This window comes from Neomonachus schauinslandi, chromosome 4 (assembly GCF_002201575.2).
Source record: "Neomonachus schauinslandi chromosome 4, ASM220157v2, whole genome shotgun sequence".
Taxonomy (NCBI): Eukaryota; Metazoa; Chordata; class Mammalia; order Carnivora; family Phocidae; genus Neomonachus; species Neomonachus schauinslandi.
The window spans coordinates 154970930-154996356 of record NC_058406.1 but is presented as its reverse complement, the minus strand read 5'-3'; the positions used below and the strand labels follow the sequence as shown (position 1 = coordinate 154996356).

The 25427-nt window shown below is 38.4% G+C and overlaps 1 protein-coding gene across 39 annotated transcripts in view; it reads right to left on the bottom strand.

Annotated features, from left to right (window-relative positions):
• Positions 1 to 3697: 3697 nt before the first annotated feature.
• RIMS2 (regulating synaptic membrane exocytosis 2) overlaps positions 3698 to 25427 on the bottom strand; it is a 595628-nt gene continuing 573898 nt past the window's right edge. For 37 of the 39 annotated variants that reach the window (XM_044914274.1, XM_021688308.2, XM_044914276.1 and 34 more), the window contains 5 exons: positions 10564 to 10705; positions 6815 to 6927; positions 6388 to 6489; positions 4381 to 4520; positions 3738 to 3956 (listed from right to left, as the gene is read on the bottom strand). In XM_044914274.1, the coding sequence (XP_044770209.1) occupies positions 3738 to 3956; positions 4381 to 4520; positions 6388 to 6489; positions 6815 to 6927; positions 10564 to 10705 (716 nt within the window). Of the gene's footprint in view, positions 3957 to 4380; positions 4521 to 6387; positions 6490 to 6814; positions 6928 to 10563; positions 10706 to 25427 lie in introns of all 39 variants that reach the window. The other 2 variants (XM_021688297.1, XM_021688334.1) reach the window with 2 other exon arrangements.

Below are 25427 nucleotides of genomic sequence, written 5' to 3'. Positions count from 1 at the left end.
CTTTACTGCTGCATGTGGCGCCTCAATCAGGAGTTCCTGGGAAATTGAAGGTGTTGCCCTCAACAGCAGTCCTGTTGTTCAGGTTCAGTCAGGAACTGCTCAAGAGCTCCATCCTGAGCAGGGAGTTGCAGGGAGGGACCAGCGTGGATCATTTCTGAGGAAGTAGAAGGGCTTTTCGGGAGAAGGCATATAAGAAAGGCAAGGGCATGGTTATAATAGGAGTGTGTGAACAGCAAAGAAACAGTTCATTGGAGTAGGAGGTGTATATTGAATAATGAAAAGTAATCTGGGATAGGCATGGAGGACGGAGCCAAAATGGAGTCCTTGGAAATGGAAGAAATGGCGGTTTCCAAGAATGGAGAGAAGACTAGGTTTGGATTTGAAATAACTAAGCTCCCTTTCAAATTTAGAGCCAGGGAAGACTTCCATCAGAACTTTGCTGGTTTTTTTTTTTTTTTTTTTCCCAGTTTGAGGAACTGCCCTAGCAAGAGATGGAGAAACCCTCCCACCCAGAGCCCCAGGAGGGAAGCCAGTCTTTGGACAGGTTGTTACCCATCACGTTAGCACAAGTGTCTCCCCAGCTGCAAAGGCACCCTCCTCACCCCAACAAAGCTGAACTGACACGGCAGCACAAAACCCACTTCACCCAGGAAATGGCAGAGTCTGCGTGGGGTTCTCTGGAACTCTGCTATCCATGGAGGTGACACTGACTCAGAAATCTCACTCAGTTCGCTCAGAGACTATGTGAGCTGCTGAGTCACTTAACAGAAAGCACCTCAATCCAGAATACCAATCTGCCTCCACCCCGCACAGAATCACCACCTTTTTGAAAAGCAGCAACTTTTAATGATGTGAGCAGAGATCCTTTGGCACTTTGAAAACACTCTCTACTGAGGCCTATTTGCTAAGACCAGCAGGCTGCTTCTGTCACAGAGAAGTAAGAAAAGATGATTATTTCACTGTTTTGAAACGATGCGTGAGCTCAGGGAAAGCTGCAGGAAGCTTGGGGATGGGGAGAAGAGAAGTCAGAGGAAGCCATGCATACAACGTCTGTAAAGAAAATGTTTTATTTAAAGTGTTAAATACCATCACCAGAATGAATTTGATTTACATTAGTTGGTGTTCATTACAGGACTAATCTGCCCTTTTTTTTTTTACCAACCGGAATTCCCTTTACTTTTAAAACATACTATGTACAGCAATGGTCCAGAGCAGCAATGGTCACTGGAATAGTGCTATTTACATGACTAAACCACAAGTCGAGGTGCAGACATTTGAAAATTAAAAAAAAAAAAAACACCAACTTTTAAAATAAATACTGCATAATGACAAGTATGTACAAATATTCCATACAGTCATGTCCTTCTTATTAAAATTAGAAATAATTTATATAGGAATATGCACAAAAGAGTATGTGACTGCATCTTAGTATCAGGAAAATGGTAAACATTTATTCTAAGGGAGAGTATAGACACTATAGGTCTATTAAATCAGCTGTTGCTGGTACACAAGTGTCTAAATTATTTCCATAAAGTTTTATTCGTTCTTTGGACAACTTTACCTGGGCCCATCGTAGATCTCAGAAGGTCAAGACACAGTCTCAGTGTATTTCATATTGCACCACATAAAGAGAAGGCATTTTTAGTGATACTCATTTTAACTTTTGCACCATATCAAGCATGATAGTTTTTAATGGTCAGCATGGAATTTAAAAAGGAAAAAAAAAAAAAAAAGAAGAAAGAAGAAAGCAATTTTTGTGCATGGCCTTAAATGGTATGTATGTGGATTTCAAAAGTTGCTGCATTAAAATCAACCTGTAAAAATGTGTTATCAAAGTGTACATAAAGAAACAGAAAGTATGGGTGGCTTTATTACATTAACCAGTGACTTTTCCTCTTAACAGGGGAACTTAAGAGAAACTTGACCTTGCAGCACCACCCAATGGTATAACTATCTGTAAAACCAAAGGCAGGGGTTTGACCTTTGGGGATTTGGGGTGTAGACTTTTGGGTGATGGCATCAAAGAACTATTAATAGGCAGATTGACTTTCTTTGAGTCACCTAAAAATTGGAGCTTTAAAATTATTTGTTGCATATTTATGTTGACTATATTTCTTTAGAAATATAATTTGTGAAAAATTGTATTTTACTACAGAAAAATGAATTAATAAACAGCCCTGTGTTTCAGGCTCCAAATTTTTAGCAGTGTTTTTCTATTCACATAGTAAATGGAAATTGGCTAACGAAATTGCTATAATTAATTAAAAAACAAAACCTAAGACCTTCTAGAAATAATACTTTAACCCCTGTATGAATAATGCTGGTGCTAAAAACAAATTTGTTAGACATTACAATGGCCACATGATTTTAGGATTTTCCTGTAAACTGAACTTTGAAGGTGAAAAGAAAAGTACCATGCACTGAACAATAAATTGCAAAAGTTCAAATATCTTCTTTATCAAATACGTGCTGACTTACTTTAATGTACTCCCAAGTCATGTTGCAAAATCCTTTTCAACATGCTTGAAATAGAGAAAGCTTAGTTTTTTTTTCCCCCTTGAGAAATTCATAAATTCAGAAGCATCTACAGCTCTGAATCAACATGGGGTATAAGGAGTATCAGATCAAAAACTTGTCATCTTTTAGTATAATATTCACTCTGGTAGGGAGAAAGAAAATAAAAGATTAAAAGACGAAACAGGAAAAGTGAGACAGAGAAGAGGAGGAAAGATGTGAACAATTTGCACATATTGAACTTCATAAGATTTGTATATTTAACATGGAAATAAATTGAATATAGTATGCTTATTTGTCACATAAAGAGAATTTTAAGTATCTTCTAGAAAGTATTCTCATTTGTAATGTCTGCCAAAACACAGACTATGATTAAAGAATAAACATGGTGTGTCTTTGTACCACCCTGTTGCATTCTCTCCCTCTTTTAAAACCATGCAATAGTGAAATTTATTTTTAAAAATAATATAAATTGTTGAAAATGGCTGATTTTTATTCTTTTTTTTTTTTGCAAGTTGCAGCCCCAAGAAAATAATTTAAGTATTCAGCTAATCTGTGTCCATGCAAAAAAAAGTTTCTTTAATTTCATTCAGTACAGTGTAGCCACAGAATTTTGTTTTTCAGAGTCCGACACATCGTGGCCTTAGTGAATGGTATGCCTGCTGGAGCTCTGAAGTCTGCCACTGCTCACACTGGACAGGCTGCTCCTGGTCACTGTGCAGAGGAGGGCTGACATCTGTCCCGGACCACTTCTTTGGTCTCCTGCTTTTCACCTGATGCTTCCTAGGACTTCACTCCTTGACTCGTAACATGGCTTAATGACTGTATAGCTCCTTTCTGTGGCATAACAGGGCTTTGGGGTCAGAGAAATGAAGAAAAGGAATGATAAAAATAGAAAGGTGCCATTGAAAAGGGCTTTTGTTGCATGAAACTGACTGATTCTTTGAGATTAATCCATGGCTTCAGATTGGACCAAAACTCGAGTGTTATTGAACTCCAAACCTGATAGTTCTTCATAACTCTGCTCTTTCACCTGAGGGCCATCATTAGGGCACAATGTGTGCAACTTCCTCTGAAAACACAGGATCGCTTTGTATCCCTAGAAACAGGCTCAGAAGAAACAAAATTAAGCATGCAGTTTTACCAGGGTTTGCGACCTGTGGTTTTTTTTTTTTTTTTTTTTTTTTGTAACGCTGGTTGCTATGACAACAGTTTTACAGCTGCTATGAACGAGAGTAAGAAGGTCCGGTGGAACTTTCCAGAGAGGATTGGGAAGCTCTTCTTGTCAGAGGGGCCAAGGTTGGATCTACTAGGGAGGACGGGGGGAAAAGTTTGAACCATCCAATCACCATATTGGACAGCTCCAGTTCGTCTAAAAGTATCTGGGCCACTCCCATAAAGGATTTGTGATCCATGCGGCCATAATCTCCCCAGACAATGATCTGTTGGCACAATAAAAGGAGACGGAGGTCAGTATAGTTATGTATATGGAAACTTGCAAACTAAAATACATTCGGTTAATGTGCTATCATCAAACATCAAGTTAAATAGTTGTGTTTTAATTGCTGGGATAGTGGTCTTTATCTACTAGAATCCAAAGATCCATGAGGACAAGTGTACTGGAGTGTTAAGATCCTAAGCAGTCCCCGGAGACTGGAGTCTGTGTGTGATGGGGGTTGGCAAGTCTCTAGTTCACTGGAAAGGAAACAACAGTGTCCGCGGCTTGGTAGCATTGGCCACTGCTTTGACGTTTCCCAAGAATTTCAGCTGTGAGCAACGGAAGAGAATGCGGTAAGACATGTGGGTCCAAGGTCTGAGTCCACAAAAATACTTTCTTATGTAAGGGAAAAACCATTCAGTAAATACCTGTAAAACCTTCCCTTGGGGACTTTCTTCGAAAGATAATAGCTGTTGGTAAAGGGGTTCCAGTGTTTTTCTTGCCACTTTTGTTTTCTTTTTGGCTATGCAGACTCCATTATCCAACAGATACACCTTTACATATGGTGCTTGGGAAAGAACACACAGAGGGGAGGGTTAAGTGACAAGCCATGGTTATGGAATACCCAACTCACAGGTGACATCTGCAACAGCTTAGTTTTAGGCCAAAAAAGCTAGCAATCAAAAGTCATTCATCTTGGGCGCCTGGGTGGCTCAGTTGGTTAAGCGACTGCCTTTGGCTCAGGTCATGATCCTGGAGTCCCTGGATCGAGTCCCGCATCGGGCTCCCTGCTCGGCAGGGAGTCTGCTTCTCCCTCTGACCCTCCCCCCTCTCATGTGCTCTCTCTCATTCTCTCTCTCTCAAATAAATAAATAAAATCTTTAAAAAAAAAAAGTCATTCATCTTTCCACATGATGTCAAAATCATTAGATAAATAATAGGTACCTATCAGCCATTGAGGTAGTTTTGGCAATATTAACTCAGAGGCTACTCTGAGTTGATTACTACTTCGCCATCAAATGGTTATATAGATTTAAACACAGCATTAAATAAGGTGAAATACTTCCAGTCCCTAATAATATTCGAGAGAGGTCTTACTCACTCTTTCATTTGTCAGTACTTAAATCTAAGTAAACGTGCTTGCGACAATATCTTTTCATAAATAAATTAGAATATGAACAATACAATTTCTATAAGTACTTACGTAATATGATTATGTAATATAAATAATATAGTATACATTTTTATAAATAACAATCATTTATTTATTACTCAAAAGGGTTTATTTATTGATGGCAGCATGGTTACAAGGCAAGGGTGGGCTTTGATGTAATACGTTCACATAAGCTGGGAAGAGGCAACTAATTATGAATTGCATGGCTTGAAATGTATCTGACTCTTCATAAAAGCATTTTCATGCATGTGCAAATTATGGTATTCTTTTTTTTTTTAAAGATTTTATTTATTTATTTGACAGAGAGAGAGATAGCGAGAGCAGGAACACAAGCAGGGGGGGGGGGAGAGGGAGAAGCAGGCTTCCTGCCGAGCAGGGAGCCCGATATGGGGCTCGATCCCAGGACCCTGGGATCATGACCTGAGCCGAAGGCAGACGCTTAACGACTGAGCCACCCAGGTGCCCAAAATTATGGTATTCTCTATAGCACGGTGGGGTAACTAGCTCCAAGACCTTTGTAAACACAATTGACTTAATCACCCCACAAGGTTGTACACATTATCATTTAGAATTTCTGCAAGGACAGGGAAGTTACGAAATTCAAAATTACACTTCAGTCAGTGGAGGTGCCAAGGTGAGAACCCAAATTTCAGAATCCTCACTAACTGTTCCACATATCCGATCTCATGTTCTATACGTCTCTGCATACGGTATCTGGACCCTGTGTCATTTTCTATGGCTCCAGGCACCTTAGATTATGACATTTCAGTATGAAATGTGTGACACCGCAATACAAATTGCTAATGGTGCTTCTCTTTCTTTGTACACTGCAGGAAGTAAAAGTTAGTCTAATTAGAATGTCCTGTATACAAAGGCTTATGCTGCTTTGGAAACCTGTATCTATTTTTATTCTAATGCAGAGCTTTAAGAATTCCCAAGAAGAATTTTGAAGCTCCAGATAAAGTAAAGAAGAACACAAAATATCAGCTAATGAGAAAAAGAAATTCTTACGTACCTGTTTATTTTGCAATGGTTTCTACTACATACGTACTTAACAAGGTTAACTTAAATTATATAACTTAAATTATCCCTACCAGACCACCCTCACTGCATGCTCACTTAGGATAACCACACAAACTACTACAGATTACAGACTCACGCATCTATCTAAAAACAAAGTTTTTGGCATTTAATCAAAAACAAAATCTCTGAACTGAAAAATAGGCATTGCAGAAAATAGAAGAATCTCTTCTGTTCTTACCTGGCAGTGTCTTGGAACCTGGTTTTATGACAAGGCCACGAGCCCGAATGATTTCCACCTCCAACTGTCCCTTTTTGTCCATCATTCCTACCTGAATGTCACCTAACGATGTGTGAGGAAGAAAGAGACAGGCCTTAGTGTACAAACACAGTAAGAAACAGGCTTGTGCCAAAGACCCTGGTTTTATATCATTTCATCATTTCCCATATATTTTCCTAAATTCAAATATATTTAAAATTCTATCAATGATCTCTTACTTTAAAAAGCATATCAATTAACCTGGAAAAATCAGTTAAAATTTTTTTATTGGTAAAATAAAAATACTTATTCCTGCTGACGATACTGTTAAAGATCCCATGAAACTAGAGAATGTAATTTTCGATAATCTAAAGGAGAAACAGTGAAATCACATGACAGAAATTCTTACCCATTGCAGGTGTAGCCAGAGTCTGGCGCCCCACGAGCTGGGCAGGGCCAAGGCCATCCAGGAAATCGCTGAACTGGCTATCAGAGGCCAGGCGGACACCAGGGAAAATCAGACTAAAAGCAAAATAACACATGGGATTAAACCCTCAACCTATTTGCTTTCAGGCAGCTCGGGTTTCCCTCTTGCCCCTATCCGGTACTACCATGATTTTGCCACTTATATTAACTGGATCCCAGCACCCCGCTCCACCTCCTATGGCTCATCCTTTCTTATTCTCTAGCAGCCCATGTATGTCACCAGAAGCACCTGTCACCCAGTATTGTAGGCTGCTGGGTCTGTGTCTTTCTCCTCCTTGTCTGGAGGGCATGGGCTGTGATTTCTATCAGTAGCACTTGGTACCTACTGAGCACTTCACAACAGGCATCATTGGATTTAATCCTCTTAGCGGCACTAGGAGATAGATTCTATTATCCTTGTTTTATAGATGAAGAAACTCTTCTAGATCATTTCCATCAGTACACAAACATACTGTTATTCTTCCACCTTAAAAAAAAAACCAAAACTTCTACCTTAAAAAAATCCACTTAAAAAAAAAAATCCCTTTCCTAACGCCACTTCCTTCTCCAGCTCCCACCCCATTTCTCTACTCAGTGCTCCTTGAGAGAGTTTACTCTACAGGCTGTCTTCAATTTCTTTTTTCTTGTTCTCCCTTGAAACTCTATTCAGTTTTTCCTTGCTCCCTTGCTTGCTTGATTTTTCTCCATTCTACCCAAATTTCTCTGACCAAGGTTACCCGAGGGCCACATGGGAAACCCAACTGCTCATACTCAGCACTTGTCTGATTTAACACATTAGCATCAGCTGACACAATTGAGCCCTCCCTCTTCCTTGAAACACTTTGTCCACTTTGCTTCCCAGACCCTCTGGTTCCCTGATTTTCTCCTCTTTGGACACTCTACCTCAGTCTGCGTCACTGGTTCTACCGCTAAATATTGGGAGCTCGATCCTTTGACTTATTTTTTTCTGCATGCCCCAAACTCCTTGGTAATCTCATGCAGTTTCACGGTTTTAAATGACATCTTTGTTGATTTGGCCTAGTTTGCCATCTCCAGCTTGGACCACAGACCTGTATTCGATCTGCTTTGTCTACATGTCTGCTTGGATGTCTAATAGGCAACTGATACTCATTTTGTCCCAAACTGACTCCCAACCTCGAAACAAATAAAAAGCCAAAGTCTGTTCCTCTCAGGGGATTCTCATCTTAAATGGCAACTTCATTCTTTCAATTGTCCAGCCTTGGGGTGGCCTTTCCTCTTTGTTACAGACTGAACCCTGTCCCCCCACCAATGCATATGTTGAAGCCTTAACCCCCAGTGTGACTGTACATGGAGATAGGGCCTTCAAAGAGGTAATTATGGTCAAATGAGGTCAGAGTGTGGGACCCTAATCTAATGTGACCAGTATCCTTATAAGAAGAATAAAAGACCTCAGGGGTATGCATGCACAGAAGAAATACCATGTGAGCACACACTGAGGAGGAGGCCATCTGCAAGCCAAGGAGAGAGGCTTCAGGAGAAACCAAACCTGATAACACCTTGATCTTGGACTTCTAGCCTCCAGAACTATGAGAGAATAAATTTCTATTGTTTAAGCTACCCAATCTTCAGTATTTTGTTAGGGCAGCCCTAGCAAATGAATACACCCCCTTTCTCTCATTACTCATATCAGATGTATCAAGAAATCTTATCAGCTCTACTGTCAAATGCATCCAGAATCTGACCTGGCTAATGCTACCACTGTGGTCCGAGCCTTTATCTTCTATCTGCGGTATTACTGAACAGCCCTCTGAATGATCCCTCGGTGGCCAAATTTACTTTCCACCCCCACGGCAATCAGAATGGCCTGTTAAAATTCAAGTCAGGTAATATCAGGACTCTGCTCAAACCCTCCATTGGTTTCTGGCCCCTCTCAGAGGAAAAGCAAAGTCCTCACAATGCTATTATAAAGATGATGCGAGCTGTCCACCCCTGCCCCCATCTTAATTCCTACTCTTGCCCTTCTTGCACAGTGCTGCCCTCCCCAGTGTTGATGCCAGGCAAACTGCTGCCTCCAGGCCTCAGCACAGCTTCAGCCTGGAATGTTCTTCCCTCGAATGTCCACATTCTTAAAATCTTTACCCAAATACATCTTTTTCCCTGTCTACCCTACATGAAACCCACACTTACCCTCTCTCATCTCTCTCCCTTTCTTTCTTTTTCTCTTTAGCACTTATGGGACCTAATCTACTATTTTATGAATTTTCCTTATATATACCTATTATCAACTTTTCTTATTTATTGTCCACCTTATCTATTAGACTGGAAGTTTGGTGAGGGTAGGGTTTTTTGGTTTTTTGTTTCTATTTTGTTCACTGATATATCTCCAGCCCCTAGAACCATGCCTGGAATACCTAAGCACTTAATAAATACTTGTCAAGCAAAATCAGTTAATTAAAATGACACCAAGAAAAGTTAAATAATTTGCCCAAGTTTCTACAGTACTGAAAAACAGATGAGAACTTAAGCCTATGTGAGTTTAAAGCCCATGGTCTTAACCACTAACTGATTCTGGTCGCCTTGTACGACTTATATCCCCAACTCAGCACAGTGCCTAGAACACTGGAAGGTGTGGAAATACTTGTTGAATGAATTTACGAGTATTCAACCCATTTTTCCCATAAAATACAAACATCTGGGGTGCCGGGGACACAGTTGGGACATTTTTGTATCCCTAACAGTATCTAACATAGCACTTTGCAATGCTAAAAGCTCAGTGCACATTCATTTTTCAATTGCTTCCATCTCTTTTAAGACTTCCTTGATTAACATCAAATCTGTTTGTTCCCCCAACCTAAATCCCCAAATATAGTTAATCCAAGTATTTTAATTAGTATCCCATATAACCTTATTGATAAATGTATGGAAACCATGTACATCTTCTGTATTTACATACTCATGCTAGACAAATGTTCCCTGTGGCACATAATCAATACTCTGCCTCATGTCTTGCAACATGTATATTGTCCAAACATCTGATGCTTCCATGCTCATGACAGAGTGAGGTCAGTAAACCCCACTTTCCTCTGTTAACCTCCTTTATGCACCCATCTATGGATCTGTGGTTGCTGATTATTGTCAGTTTGTTGGTGACAGGGCTACACAATCTTGACAAATGCTTTAAAAATATCTTAGCTACAGCTGATTCAAGAAAAAGCTACATGCTAACTACATGAAGGAAAGGCTCACCAACTTACTTTGTGGCATTCCATCTATGTGCACTGCCTGTTACTTCTTGGAACGAAGTATGAGTCAAGTATTCTACAATTTTTGGTAGTAACTCTTAAGAGCAAAGATTATGGAAATTAGCATTGTTCACATGGTGTGGCATGAGTGCTTATTCTTTCTCTGTTTCTATATGTTATTTCAAGCCAGGGCAAACTTTTATGTGCATGTATTGTGACGGTCACATTTTAGCGTCTTGCTATTAAAGCAAAACACTTTATCGCCAAACCTATTTCCCTTGCTATAAAAGGTCAGATATGCCACATTTCTCGGTGGTAGGCAAGCAAAAGTTCTCTTCACAGCAAATCAGCCAGTGGAAATGAAAATGGCGCCCTCAAGAGTGTGAGTTAGCTTCCGGGAAAGCACAAAGAGAGAGGAGATGGTCCCGGCAAGGCACAGAAGAGACACATCATGGCTGGCCTCACTCACTTTCCTTCTGAGCTGTAGCTGTTCATGCTGCCATCAGTAGATTCTCGGCTCGCCTGGCGAGTCATCCAGTTCCTCATTTCCACAGCCAGGCCCGTTTCCGTGCTTCTCTGGACAGTGCTCCGTAGCTTTTTACCTCCTGCTTCTGCACAGACAGAAAACAAGAGGCATGATAGCTTTTATCATCACCATCTGGTAATGAAAAATACTCAGCCAACGTGGTGAAGGTCCTCAGATGGAAAGAACTGCATAAAGACAAAGTGCTCTTATTAAGGAGACACAGAGAAAAGATATTTCAAACAATGTCTTGTTGAATGGGATGAAAATATTTTTAAAAAATCTTCAAGAAGCACAAAATACCATTGTTTTATTTCCATTTAAAGCAGTGCTCAAGTTGGTTACAAAAGGAACAAAAAGGTTCAACCTAAGGAAAACAAAATAAGCTTTGTTTCGTTGTAATATTTAAATACAATGTTAATTTATGCCCATCTTTTTCTTTTTCCTTTCTTTTGATCATTTTGAAATGATTAGGCCTTGACTTTATTTCCAAAGAACGGGTGATGAGTAAACCTCAATTCTAGCCTTAACTCTTACACAAAAACCTGATTTTGTAAGGTGATCGATATTAGAAGGCAAAGAAAGCCATACAAGGGAGATAACCTGTCTGATAATAGTTTCACATCTGTTGGTAACTTTCAGAGAGACTCTCAAAGGGAATGCAAAAACCCAGCAATGCCATGTGAAAAGAGCTTTCTAATTTGGGATCATGGGTAGTCATATTCAATAGCTTGAATATGAGATTTACTTACAGAAGCCAATGAGAAGACCAAACAGGACACTGAGTCAGAGACCACAGATGTGACAGAGTGTAAGAAATGCAAGTGATTTGGAGAGGTCAGGGAGGAAGGAGCTTGACAGAGGGAGGGGAGTGGGATTTTAGCTGGGCTTGAGAAATGGGCCCAATGGGACCTAAGAGGCAAGAAGGAAGTGTTTTGGGCCAAGGGAAGGGCCTGGACAAAGGCATGAAGGCAGGAAAAACCATGTGCAGTTGAGGGATGATGCAAATAACCAGATGAAGAGTAATGGTGCGGGAGTGTCAGACAAGAACCTGGGCCCAGAACACAAAGGGCCTTGCGTACCGGTATGTGGAGTGGAGACCGCAAAAGCTGGAGCAACGGGTGACAGTCCAAACTATTTGTCTTAATTTACTTCTTGTCAGGCCTAAATATGTATCTACGTTGATCATGCATACCATTAGCTTTTTGGGATATAGTAAGCTCTTTTAATGCCTGGTATTAATAATTTCATTTTAGATCAATAAACATTTGCTGATATTGACCTTGACTTCTTGAAATTCCTCCTGCCACACCTCGTATAATATTTGCTCACCATTTGGAAACACTGCTTTAAATTTCATCTATTCTCTACTTCTAATCTCAATGTACATCAAAATGCCCTAAAAAGTTTATATCAAATATAAGTTATGACTGATCAACAGCTCAGTTCCATAATCTAAGGCTGATATTTTAGAAAATTGATAGGAAACATGTTGTACTGATATGAACTATAAGAGAATCTAAATTATCCCTTATTGATGAGGGAAGGCCCTTCTTTACAGAGAAATATTAGTTATATTTAATATATGTTTAATACATTTAGTAAGTGTAAAAGGAATGATAAAAATTTAAAATGACTAATTTGCAACCTTCAGTGGAATAAATGATTCGGATAAGGCACATCATGGATGTTAACAGCATTAGATGAAAGGATATTCACATAAGCCCCCCCCCCAAAAAACAAACAAAAAAATCGTTCCCAACAATTTAGTTCTACTTGTTAAAGGTAAACATGGACTTTAACTCTGGGAGACCAACCAATTATCACCATCTGTGTGTGTGTGTGTTATTTTTTAAATTTTTATTCAGCACTGTATCTTGGAGATCCTTCTAGACAGCTAATCACCATCTTAATCAAGTGATCAAACTTAGAAGCACTAATAGTGGGGACACCATAGGTACCTCCTGATAGAAAATAAACAGTGCCACCTATCAAGTTAGTCCAGACAGAAATATACAAACTGTTTCTAACTGGGTCTTTGGAACCAACTTCTAGTTTTCTACAACACAGAGGACAGAGTAAAAGATAAATGACACAATAAAAAAAAAAAAAAATCAGACAAATCCAGAACATGGGGTTTTGTTCAGGAGAACTGGCTTAGTCTCTTTAAAAAGTTAATATCATGAAAACAAACAAATAAACTAACAAGGTAGGGGAATTGGTTCAGATTTTAAAATATCACAGAGATGTAACCATTAAATGCTATGAGTTGGCTTTCTTTTTGGGAAAAAAACAAAACAGAACAAGAAACCCTAAAAGCAAAACACTCTAAAAGCAATTTTAGGACAAATAAGGAAAATTTGAACATGGGCTGGATATTAGGATAAGAACATTGTTAATTTTCCTAGGTAGATAATGACATGTACTATAAAAAATTTCCTTATCATTAGAGATACATGCTGAAGTACTTAGACCTGAAGTGTTACGTTGTCTGCAACTTACTTTCAAATAGTAGAGCAGAAAATACACATACACCCAAAAAAGAGAAAATGTTTTTAGAAAAAGAATGGGGATGAAGAAGAGACCACTGGTACACAGAAATTTAATATTCATGATTATTTGATGGTGATCTCCAAATGGCCACATCCAAAAGTCATACAGTTCTGTGCAGGTGTGCACCGGAATGATGGAAGGTGCCGGGCTGTCGTGCAGGAGCCCGGCCAAGGGCTAGGTCCTGGCCTGTCTATGGGGCTGTACTGTTCTCTTCCCATGAAGAATGCCCGTGTGGAAAATCACCTCCAAGTGAGCCGTACCACTGCGGGGAGCTGGAAAATGTGGAATGAGGATATATACAGGAGATGTAGGACTTTCAAAGGAAACGAGATTCCTAAGTTGTCAGGACATAGAACCTTCTCATTTCACATCTGACTCCCCCGCAGCAAGAGTGATGTGAAAACCTGTTAATAAAGGGTGATGAGAACCACCAGCTACCATTTGTCAAAGAATAACAATACAATGGACGTGTCATCCTTGTGTTTACAGACCGCTTTCTACCTGCATTCTCTTCAGAACTCCAACAGTCCCCATTTTACAGACACAGAGTCCATGGGCCCTGGCAGCTTACACAGTGAGTGACACCACTGAAGTTTATACACAGTTCCCCGACTCCAGATTCTCCGCTATTCGCTGACTTGGTGTCAGAATACAGCCAACGGGTAGCCCGTGTGGTGAGCTCTGTAACTGCACATGCAGGCCCCATGAGCAGCAGCGGGCCGGGGAAAGAGCAGAGCACAGGGAAGGGCTCCGGCCCTGGTGTCAGACTGTTTCTCTTTGAATCCCCACTTAACCATAAGCAAGCTGGGTGACACTGAACCAGCTACTTAGCCCCTCTGTGACTCAGTTTTCTCAAACTGTGGAATGGCAAAGACAGTAATGCCTACCTCATAGGATTTTTGTGAGGATAAGAAAAATAATATATATATATATATTTTTAAAGATTTTATTTATTTGAGAGAGAGAGACACAGCAAGAGAGGGAACACAAGCAGGGGGAGTGGGAGAGGGAGAAGCAGGCTTCCCGCGGAGCAGGGAGCCCGACGCGGGGCTCGATCCCAGGACCCTGGGACCATGACCTGAGCCGAAGGCAGACGCTTAATGACTGAGCCACCCAGGGCCCCCGAAAAATAATATATTTAAGGTACTTAGGATAGTGCCTTGTACATAGAAAATCTTTAATTAATGGTACTGTCATTACTGTTATTACCAGGTAGGGAATCAGAAAACAGATATTCCAGGCCAAGCTCTACCACTGACCAGCTGAGTCTGTGGCCCTCTCTGAGTCCTATTCTGAGTCTCTGGCTCCTCATGCATGAAAAAAGCAGGGAGTGGGGGGGTTAGGGGTGGTGGTCACAGACGCTCTCTGCTGTCTTTTAGCTATAAAGCCTACGAGTCTGTGTCATTACTGTATGACCAAGATCATGATTAGTGGCAGACACGGAGGAGATAAAGCTACTCATCGTCATCGGATGGGATTGAGAATTGTAAGCAACATGCTGCATGTTTATAATAGGTCTTTATGGCTTTTAATGTACTTCTTTCTAATGCACCACATACACTTATTTAGAAAGTAAATGTATTTTTCAGTACTACAAATCCTTTGCATGACATTCACAATAAAAGTAATTTCATCTAGGGCGCCTGGGTGGCTCAGATGGTTAAGCGTCTGCCTTCGGCTCAGGTCATGATCCCAGGGTCGTGGGATCGAGCCCCACGTCGGGCTCCTGGCTCAGCGAGGAGCCTGCTTCTCCTTCTCCCTTTGCCTCTCTCCCTGCTCAGGCTCTCTCCTCTCTCTGTATCTCTGTGTCTCAGATGAATAAATAAAAAATCTTAAAAAAAAAAAAGTAATTTCATCTAAATATAACTGACCATGGTGATTCACATTTAATGCTCCAAATGCTTTGTCATGTCACCCAACCTAAAAACTGAACCTGGAGAACAGTGGATGTGGGTGTCTACATAAGGTAAGTGTAGCAGGCAGAATTCTAAGATGGCCCCATGATTATGTATTTACCAGGCAAAAGGAATTTGGTAGATGTAATTAAGGTGACTAATCAGTTGGGGCGCCTGGGTGGCTCAGTTGGTTAAGTGGTTGCCTTCAGCTCAGGTCATGATCCTGGGGTCCTGGGATCGAGCCCCACATCTGGCTCCCTACTCGGCGGAGAGCCTGCTTCTCCCTCTCCCTCTGCCTGCCACTCTGCCTACTTGTGCTCTCTCTCTGTCAAATAAATAAATAAAATCTTTAACAAAAAAAAAAGGTTACTAATCAGTTGACTTAAAGATAGGGAGATTATCTGAGTGGGCCTGACATACCCACATGAGCCTTTTAAAAGCAGAGTGCTTTCTCTGGCTAATTCTAGAAGAGTCACTGAGGGAGATCTGAAACCCATGAGAGATTCATTGTAACTTTGCTGGTTGAAGATGGAGGGGACCACGTGGAAAGGACCTGCGAGCAGCTTCTAGCTTCTGAGAGAGATGCCTGGCTGAGAGGCAGCAAGAATACAGGGGCCTCAGGCCTACAACTGCAAAGAACTGGAATCTGCCAATAACTTGAATGTCCCTGGAAGCAGTTTTCCCCCAGAGCCTCCAGACAAGAACTCAGCCCAGCCAGCAACTGGTTTCAGCCCTGTGATACCCTCAGCAGAAAACCCAGTCACGCCATACCATCCCAGACATGTGGCTTACAGAACTACGAACTAATGAGTGTTTTACACTGCTAAATTTGTGAAAATTGTTAAGCAGCAATAGAGAATTTTTTAGATACATGTTCTTTTAAATGGCAAGGTCCATAAAAATAACCTATTGGGACCATAGGAGTAGCCCAACTGAAATTTTTCTTAAGGACTTAATAGCCATGATTAAAAAATTTATATTTTTAAAAAGGTATAAATATATATACTACATACATATACATAAACATGTAAAATATATGTGCCTGTGTGAGTATATACAGATGTTTAAAAATACTGAGGTAGCAAGCTATAGAACCAAGGCCCAGATTATGTTGTTGTAGAGCCCTTAAAACCACTCTGGTGTTAGGTATTTTAAACCATAGTGTATTTGGAGAAGGCGCCTGCAGGTAAAAATCAAGTTCTGGAATTGCCAAACATCACAGGCAGAAAGCAGAACACAGGAGGTGTCATGTTATTCTGCTCTGCTTAGTCTGATGACTCATTTACTTGGCACCCTCTGTATTCAGTGAAAGCCACTTGATTAAATAAACAACCATAAACAACCGGTCAGTTTCCCCTAATAATCTGAAAACCCTTTGAGTGACTTGACAACAACAATGAAAAGGTCCTCTCTGCTACCGATCTGGAAACTTTCATAAGTCCCAAGATGAAGCTCAAAATGAAATGCCAAACCTAATGTTATATGGTGACTTCTTTCCAAATCTTGTATCCACAGAACCCACTCCTGCTTGCTCTCACTTGGACGGTCTCATCCCCTTTTTGAAGGCAGACTTACTGATGAGTCAGGATTTTCTGGACATTAATGTGGGAAATTATTTATGGAAACAGGTTGAAGACAGGTTGGTAGATTCTGAAAACTGTCTTTAATTTGTAGTTTTGGCCACAGTTTATGTGCTTTGAGTTAATAAGACACTGATTTTGCATTTTATTAAAAATTACCATTTTCCAGAGTGAGTATAATTTAGAGAAGCCATTTGCATTACATTGAAAGAATTTAAAAATGCATTAAAAATAAGAATTTCTAAAATTACCGATTCATAGAATTTCAGAAGCTACCTCAGGGATCCAATGTGCTTTTATGGTTTACATACTCCCTTACTGTAGCAATGAGAAAGTTGAGGTCCAGAGTGGCTAGAAGACTTTCAAATTGAACTTTATTCCACCTAACCCCTCTAATTCCTCAAACTTTCAAGTGTAAGAAATGCTTTCAGCCCTTTATCTCACCTCAATGGTGGCCACTGTGGACATAACTTCCCATCTGTGGATTATGTATCAAGACATGAAGGAGGGTGATTTATACTCCTCAATAGCGGGATACTCATGAGTGGATTGCTGTAATTGCATATAAAAGCTTGTGTACTTATGTTTGTCAGGGCTTCTTACTATAATAAATAATACTTACTATATACTTATTATAATAAATATAATTCAAACCCCTAAAAGTCTAAACAAAATAGGGGCAAGTACCTGATAATTTCTTCTGAGTTAAACCAGGATCTGCATTAACAATTACAATAAAATAAAAATTAATAGAAATTACCAGTTGATTTCTAAAATTGTTTCAGAGCTTAACACAAATCCATTTGTTCCAACACCTTTGTCAAAACTATTATGAAAGGTACATAGTTAATAGCTACAATACAGTGAACTATAAACAGAAGTCACAATCATGATAGACATTGGGTCTGTTTGAATATATTCACCTGTCCCCCCACCTCTGAAGTTAGGTGTGGTGATGTGACTTGCTCCGCCAATGAAATGTGGGCAAACCTGGCCCCTGTAAAGGCCGGGAAGAAGCTTCAACAGTTGAAGTGAGAGTCACCATGCCCCCATCCTTTAATGTGGAAGCAGTTACCAACAGGCACCTCCACCAGCCTGGGTCCCTGAGGACAGCCACAAGTATGACTCTCAATGGACTTGCAGAAGGAGCGAAACAAGAATTCTTTGAGTTAAACCACAAATAATTTTGAATCCTTTGTTATTACAGCATAACCTAACCTATTCTGGCTGATCCACACAGAATTGCTGGAAGACACTATTCGTTTCTCTTGTAACTACGGGGTTCTAAATTTTTGTAACTTTTTCCTTTTTTCAACATCATTTATATATTGACCACTTTGAATGCAGTTCTCTGAATAAAAACTCTGCATTTGTTATTTTATTGTATAACTGCTTTCATTGGTTTTGTCATATTAGTATGCTTAAAGAAATTTTAAGAATTAGTAATGCTTAAAGAATTTTAATTGTTCTTAAACTTCAGATTCATGTTTTAAAAATATTAAAATAACTTCTAATAAACTTTTAGTTTTAGAAGAGGTTTAGATTTACAGGAAAATTGTTATGATAGTACAGAAAATTCCAGCATACACCACACCTTATTTTCCCTATTATTAATATCTTACATGGCTATGGTAAATTTGTCACAGTTAATGAACTAATATTGATATATAACTATTAACTAAAGTCTATGCTTTATTTAGATTTCCTTGGTTTTTAATCTGATTTTTTTTTTCTGATCCATGATATCACATTACATTTTGTCATCATCATATCTCCTTAGACTTCTCCTGGAGAGAGATTTTTAATGTCTTTAAGTCCTGACATTCTTTTACATTTATAACTCCTTTTAGTCTGCTCTTTGTATGTGAAGTTAATATGCAGCATATTTCATCATAGTATAAATATACCCATTAATGAAACCACTTATTTTTATTAAAAAACAATATATAAGTTGAAAATATTCATCAATAGAAAAATAGAAAATATGCCATGTCATAAGTAAGTAATACTGAATGTATGAAAATAAATTGTCAATACTAAATTAATTTATACCGTATGGTATAATGTAAAGGGACAGAGTTAATGTACGTACTTTAAAAGTTCATTAAAATAAGCTCAATTATGTTTCAGATAAAAATTAAATTAAAATCACTATTCCCAATGTAATGATTCAGGCAAGGATCAGCGCTGGATGTTAAAGATCATTTGATGAGAGGTTTTTGGGAAACAGGATATTCACATGGTACCAAAATATTACCTCAGAGATTACTTCGTAATTATAAAGGGAAAGATACATCCCCTCCATACAGGGAAACTGGTAGTCATCTCTAAACCAAGTGATCAAACTTTGCATGCCCAAGAATGAGAAAACGTGATATTGTGGCTACTGGTGAATGTATGAAGTTTACATCACCTGTGACATTTAAACTGAAATTAACCATGTCTCTAGACCTAATGTTCAGTTTACAGGAAACACAGGAAATAGAGAAAACAATCAGACAAATCCAGGTTGTTAGATATTCTATAAGACAACTTTGTCTGGATTCTTTAAAAGTAAATATCATGAAAAAAAAAAAGGTGAAAGTACTATTTTAGATTACACATAACAACCAAATACAATGAATGAGACTTAACTAGATCCTGGATTGAGGAAAAAATACAACAAAATTTTAGCTATAAGAAAGAATTTTGGGATAGTTTAAAAAGTGAATATGGAGGAAATATTAGATGATAGACACTTTTTGTTAATTTTATTGTTTATGTAGTTTTTTTTAAATTAGGAGATGCATGCTGCAACTTATCTCACTCTCAAATGTTCAGCAAAAATACATACTGTGTGTGTGTGAGAGAGAGAAAAAGAGAGAAGCAGGGGAGAGACAGGAAAGATAAAGTCAACTCAAAATTAGTCAATCTATATAGTGGATGTTCACTGTCCTACTTTTTTTGATATGTTTAAAATATTTCACAATAAAAGTTGGGAAAAATTTAATTACTAAGTTTAAAACAAAGGAAGGAAAGAAAGAGCTCTTGTGTCTTGACTTACTACTATGTGGAGATGCTTTGGATATTAAATCTACCTGCCTCTAGTCCTCATAACAGTGTTGTACGGTGGTTATTATTACTACCACTTTCTATTTGAGGAAATTGCTTGAGTTGCACAGCTAGCAAGTGATATAGGTGAAACTTGAACTGGGAAACCCTAGCAATGTCAAAACCAATGCTTATTTCTCAAACAGGCTGGCTTCCATCTTTAGTATTTGGGACACTAATTTCTGATTCCAGAGTAATCAGTGACTTGAAACCTCATCTCATGTTCTCACTGTTGTCCAAATAAACTTAAATTGTTTTGTGAACACTGTTAAGATTTAGATCATTCATGCTTTCTTGTTTTATCATGAATGGAAAAATGTTAATTTTATTACTAAATTCTGACTTCAAGAATGTGATGGCAAAAGAGAAAGAGCAAGAGCCTCTTAACTATAGAGAACAAACTGATGGTTACCAGAGGGGAGGGGGATGGGGGGAATGGGTGAAATAGGTGATGGGTATCAAAGAGTAAACTTTTGATGAGCACTGAGTAATGTATAGAATTGTTGAATCATTATATTGTACACTTGAAACTAATATAACACTGTATGCTAACTATGCTGGAATTACAATTTAAAATTTTAAAAAATTACCATAAAGTTGAAAAAATATAGTTATGATAAAATTCAAACAAACGTGCAAGAAATAGTTTTTCCTTATTATATACATATGCATTTCTATCTCTCAGCATGTTACTTTGGATTTATCCACACAAAAAATGGAGATTTCATCAAATGATGTCACGGCAGTCAAACAGTATTAAATACATAGTGAAAAATTATGGATTTCCCAGCATGTGAGGTTGAAAAAGACCCTGATCCTTTCTGACCCTTATATGTAAAACAAAGTGGCTATTACAAGAACAGAAAACTATAGACTAGTATCTCCCATGGAAATAGATGCAAAATCCTCAACAAAATACTAGCAAATCAAATCCAACAATGGATAAAAGGAATTATACACCATGATGAAGTGGGATTTATCCCAGTCATGCAACGCTGGTTCAATATTCACAAATTAATTAATGTGATACATCACATCAACAAGCTAGAAAAGAAAAATCACATGATCCTATCAATAGATCCAGAAAAAGCACTTGACAAAATCCAACACCTATTCATGATAAAAATTCCGTAAACTAAGAATAGAGAAGAGCTAGGGGCGCCTGGGTAGCTCAGTCGTTAAGCGTCTGCCTTCAGCTCAGGTCATGATCCCAGAGTCCTGGGATCGAGCCCCACATTGGGCTCCCTGCTCAGCAGGAAGCCTGCTTCTCCCTCTCCCACTCCCCCTGCTTGTGTTCCCTCTCTCACTGTGTCTCTCTCTGTCAAATAAATAAATATAATCTTAAAAAAAAAAAAGAATAAAGAGCTTTCCCAACTTGATAAAAAAGATCTATGGGTTAACCTGGTGATGGGTATTAAAGAGGACACGTACTGAATGGAGCACTGGGTGTTATACGTAAACAATGAATCATGGCACACTACATCAAAAACTAATGATGTAATGTATGGTGATTAACATAACATAATAAAATTAAAAAAATCTATAAAAAACCTAAAGCCAACATTAAATTTAATAGTGAGAAACTCAAAGCTTTCCCACCAAGATTCAATACAAAACAAGTATGTTCCTTCTCATAACTCCTTTCAACAGCTTACTGGAAATTCTAACTAATGCAGTAAGGCAAAAAAAGATAATAAAAATTATACAGATTGAGAAGGAAGAAATAAAACTTTTTTGCTCACAGATGATATGACTGTTTATGTAGAAAATCCAATAAAATATATATCTAAAAACTCCTGGAAATAATAAGTGATAATAGCAAGGTTGTAGGATATAAGGTTAATATACAAAAGGCAAATTTTTTCCTATATACCAGCAATGAACAAATGGAATTTGAAATTAGGAAAAAAAACACAACAGTATCACTTACATTAGTATACAAAAAATGAAATAATGTTAGGTATGAGGAAAACTATAAAACTCTGATGAATGAAATCAAAGAATTAAATAAATGGAGAGATAGTCCATGTTCATGAATAGGAAAGCTTAATATTATTGAGATGTTAGTTCTTCTCAACTTGATCTATAGATTCAATGCAATCCCAATCAAAATCCCAGCAATTATTTTGTAGATATTGACAAACTGATTCTAAAGTTTATTATGGAGAGGCAAAAGACCCAGAATAGTCAACACAAAATTGAAGGCAAAGAATAAAGTTGGAGAGCTGTAAGCTATGGACACTTGAAATTCGACACTGTCAAATTTCAAGACTTACTTAAAGCTACAGTAATCAAGACAATATTGTATTCGTGAAAGAATAGAAAAATAGATCAACAAAATAGAACAGAGAGCCCAGAATTAGGCCTAAGTAGTGATGAATAAAGATCTGACACTATAATCTATGTGAAACAGTTTTGAAAACTGTAAAATGCCATACAAATTCTTATTTGAAAAATGACTGGAAAGTGTGAAATTATCCTAAACTTGCAGGAAGAAACTTGCAGGAATAATTAAGTGGGGCCTTGACATTCAAAAGGGGAGAAAAGAGACTGCTGACCAAAGTGGATTAAGGGGTTTCCTTCCATTGTTTTCAGATGATATCGAGGTGGATGCCATTAAGTTGAGAGCACAAGAAGTGGGCAGGGCACAGAAGCTACAAACTAAAAAAACAGAATCTTGAGGCTTAAAATCTTTGTCAAATGAGGTGTTTGGTTGGAGTTACTCATACTTGAAACTAACTGGAATTAAATAGACTGTATGACTATTGAATTTTTAAAGGACTAAGCCCACTTAGAAAAGTCTGTTCAACTCTTAAGGTAACTACTGAGTTTCCTAATATGCAGTAGCAGAAACAGGCTATTAATACTATATAGCCTCCTCTTCAAAGCAAATCTTTGTGGCCAATGAAGAATAAAGGCAAAGACATACTTTCCAAAAAAACAGAATCGAGGCTGCCAGATGAGTAAACCAAGGAATGTATTCTGTCAATCTCTGCAATTCCTTCCAGGTGGGACTTGATAATTCTTGTGGATAATTCATTGTTTTGTTTTTCCTATTCTCCTTTCCTTTTTTTTTTTAAACACAATTCTTTTTTTTTTTTTTTAGTTTTTTATTTTTTTGAGAGAGAGAGAGAGCATGAGCTGGGGAGGGGCAGAGGGAGAGGGAGAAGCAGAATCCCTGCTGAGCTGAGATCCTAGGACCCTGAGATCATGACCTGAGCCAAAGGCAGACGCTTAACTGACTGAGCCACCCAGGTGTCCCCCTATTTTCTTCTTTCTAAATGAGAATTTTTATTTCTGTTATCCTGTTGCTACTCTACCATTTAAAATGAATGTATTGTAAGCAGATAACTTATCTGTAGGTTTGCCAGTATATATATACATATATATATGTATATATATATACACATATTTACATAACATGAAAAGCCCCATCTGGATATGAGGAAGAGAACTACACATCACTCAAACATTCTAGATTTCAATTTGCATGCAGTAAATGAGTGACATTTTAAGGCTGTCTTTCTAGGGAGGGATTGACTATGTTCTATATGCAAAATAAGAATGTGCATGGATATTTGGGTAGCCAAATCTGCAGAAAAAGTTAAAATTAAGAGAGCTATAGTCTTTATTCTAGCCTTCTTCCATAGATTCCCCCCCCCTTTCCTATTTGCTTAGGCTTATCAAGCAAAGAGGAAAATAACCCAATAGCAAACTAGTATTTAAAAATATTAAAAATAGGTAATTAGGCTGAGTTTAATGGGCTTTTTCCACCGCTAATTATTTTATATTATTAAGTGGATATTTGTTAATGCTTTTGGCTCACTAGTATTTGAACCCTTTTCCTATGTATGAGAAATAATCTATCCTTCAATTGTAGACACTAAAATTGTTGGGTATTACTAGCCTGTCTGGCAAACAGGGCACGAACAAATGGCTGAGGTTCTGCTGATCAGACACCACTGCCCCAAACTTTGATCTGAAGCTAATGAAGCAAAGAAGCTGGGACATCGCGGGCTCCCATTCTAATGAGGGTGGTAGCCACAATGTATAATTTCCAAGAATGGTTCTCTAGCAGTAGGTAATGATTCCACTTCAAAGGCTGACAACAGTGCAAACTGTGTTTTCTGTGCTAAGCAGCAGTGGTAGTTCAGTAGCATTAGTTCTGCAGTATGGTTTGGGACAACTTTTCTAACCTCTAGCACAGAATCTCCGGTCGTCCTAAAGACTCTGTGACCTATCCAAAATCCCTTAGCAAATACCTTTTCCATCTAATTGCTAGACTTGGTTTCTGTTGATTATAAGAAGGCACCCTAAATGAAACATACTGCATACACATGTTTCATTTATAATTTACAGTAGAAAAATATGTTTCTAGTTTATAAGGGGCTAAGTATGCCCAACTTCCAGGTATAGCACCAAGAACACATGACTTTCAAGCACTATTGCACCTGCAAGATTAGAAACAGTTATTCAAACAATTTGGTCCCTTCCAGCTCTAATAGCTTCTTTCTATTCCATGATATGAACACAGAAGCCAACCAGAGACTTGTTCATTTATTCACACCACATATTTGCTAAGTACTTACTTGGTGCAACACTGTGGGAGATAAATATATGTAACATTTGATCACATAATTCCTTATTATATAATTTTACAATTTAGTAGGTGAGGTAAGATAGTCAATAATGACAATCCAAGGCGATATATTCTAAGGGCTATGTGAGTGCTATTAAGTATCTGAAGCTATACTGTCCAATATAACTTTGTGTGAATGATGGAAATGTTCTATAATTCTGCACTGTTCCGTAAGGTAGTCACCAGTCATGTGTAGCTACTGAGCACTCAAAATGTGGCTAATGTGACTCTGGAAATAATTTTTTAATTTAATTTTGTTTCAATCTATTTACATTTAAATAGCCAAGCGGCTAGTGCTTCCTGTATTGGACAGCACAAATCTAGTCCAGAAAAAGGTAAACATACGTTGATATGGGATCATAAGGGAATAATAACCAAGACAATGCAGTTCACAACATCTCTCCAAGGTAAGTATTATTATGCACATTTCACATAAAAGGAGGAAACTGAAGCTCAAGGAAATTAAGCATCTCACTTAGTTCACACAAGGAGGAAAAGGTGGAGCTAATATTTCAAACCCCAGTATATGCCCATTCACCTTCTCCTCTGCCTGCAGAAGCTTATATAGCTTCTGAAAACATGGACAAGATATGAGCTGCGCTTTGAAGGGTAATTATATGTGATGCATATACAGTGGTAGAGGATGAATAGAAAGAAAAGCATGAACAAAAAATTGGAGGCAAAGAACAAGAAGGCTTAGTTTTATTGAATTACTGGATTCCTAAAGGGCCCTAGAAGGCAGAGAAGCTATGCTGTATATAAGTACCTGATTGTTAAAGACTTTGAATGTCAGGCTAAAGGAACTATGTAATAGGAAATGGGAATCTACTGAAGTTTTTGGAGGAAGAGCAGTGTCACGATCAAGATGATATATAAGAGAACTGACACAGGCAATGAAGTTAGATTGGAGCGGAGACCCAGAAGGTAGAGAGCAGGTTGGGAGACTCTCAGAAGATTTCAAAGGGGAGCAAATGTAGTCCTAAACTATCCAGGTGACAATAAGAACGGGAAGGAAGAAAGCAGTTCCTTCGCAGAAGTTGCCAACTGGTGGCA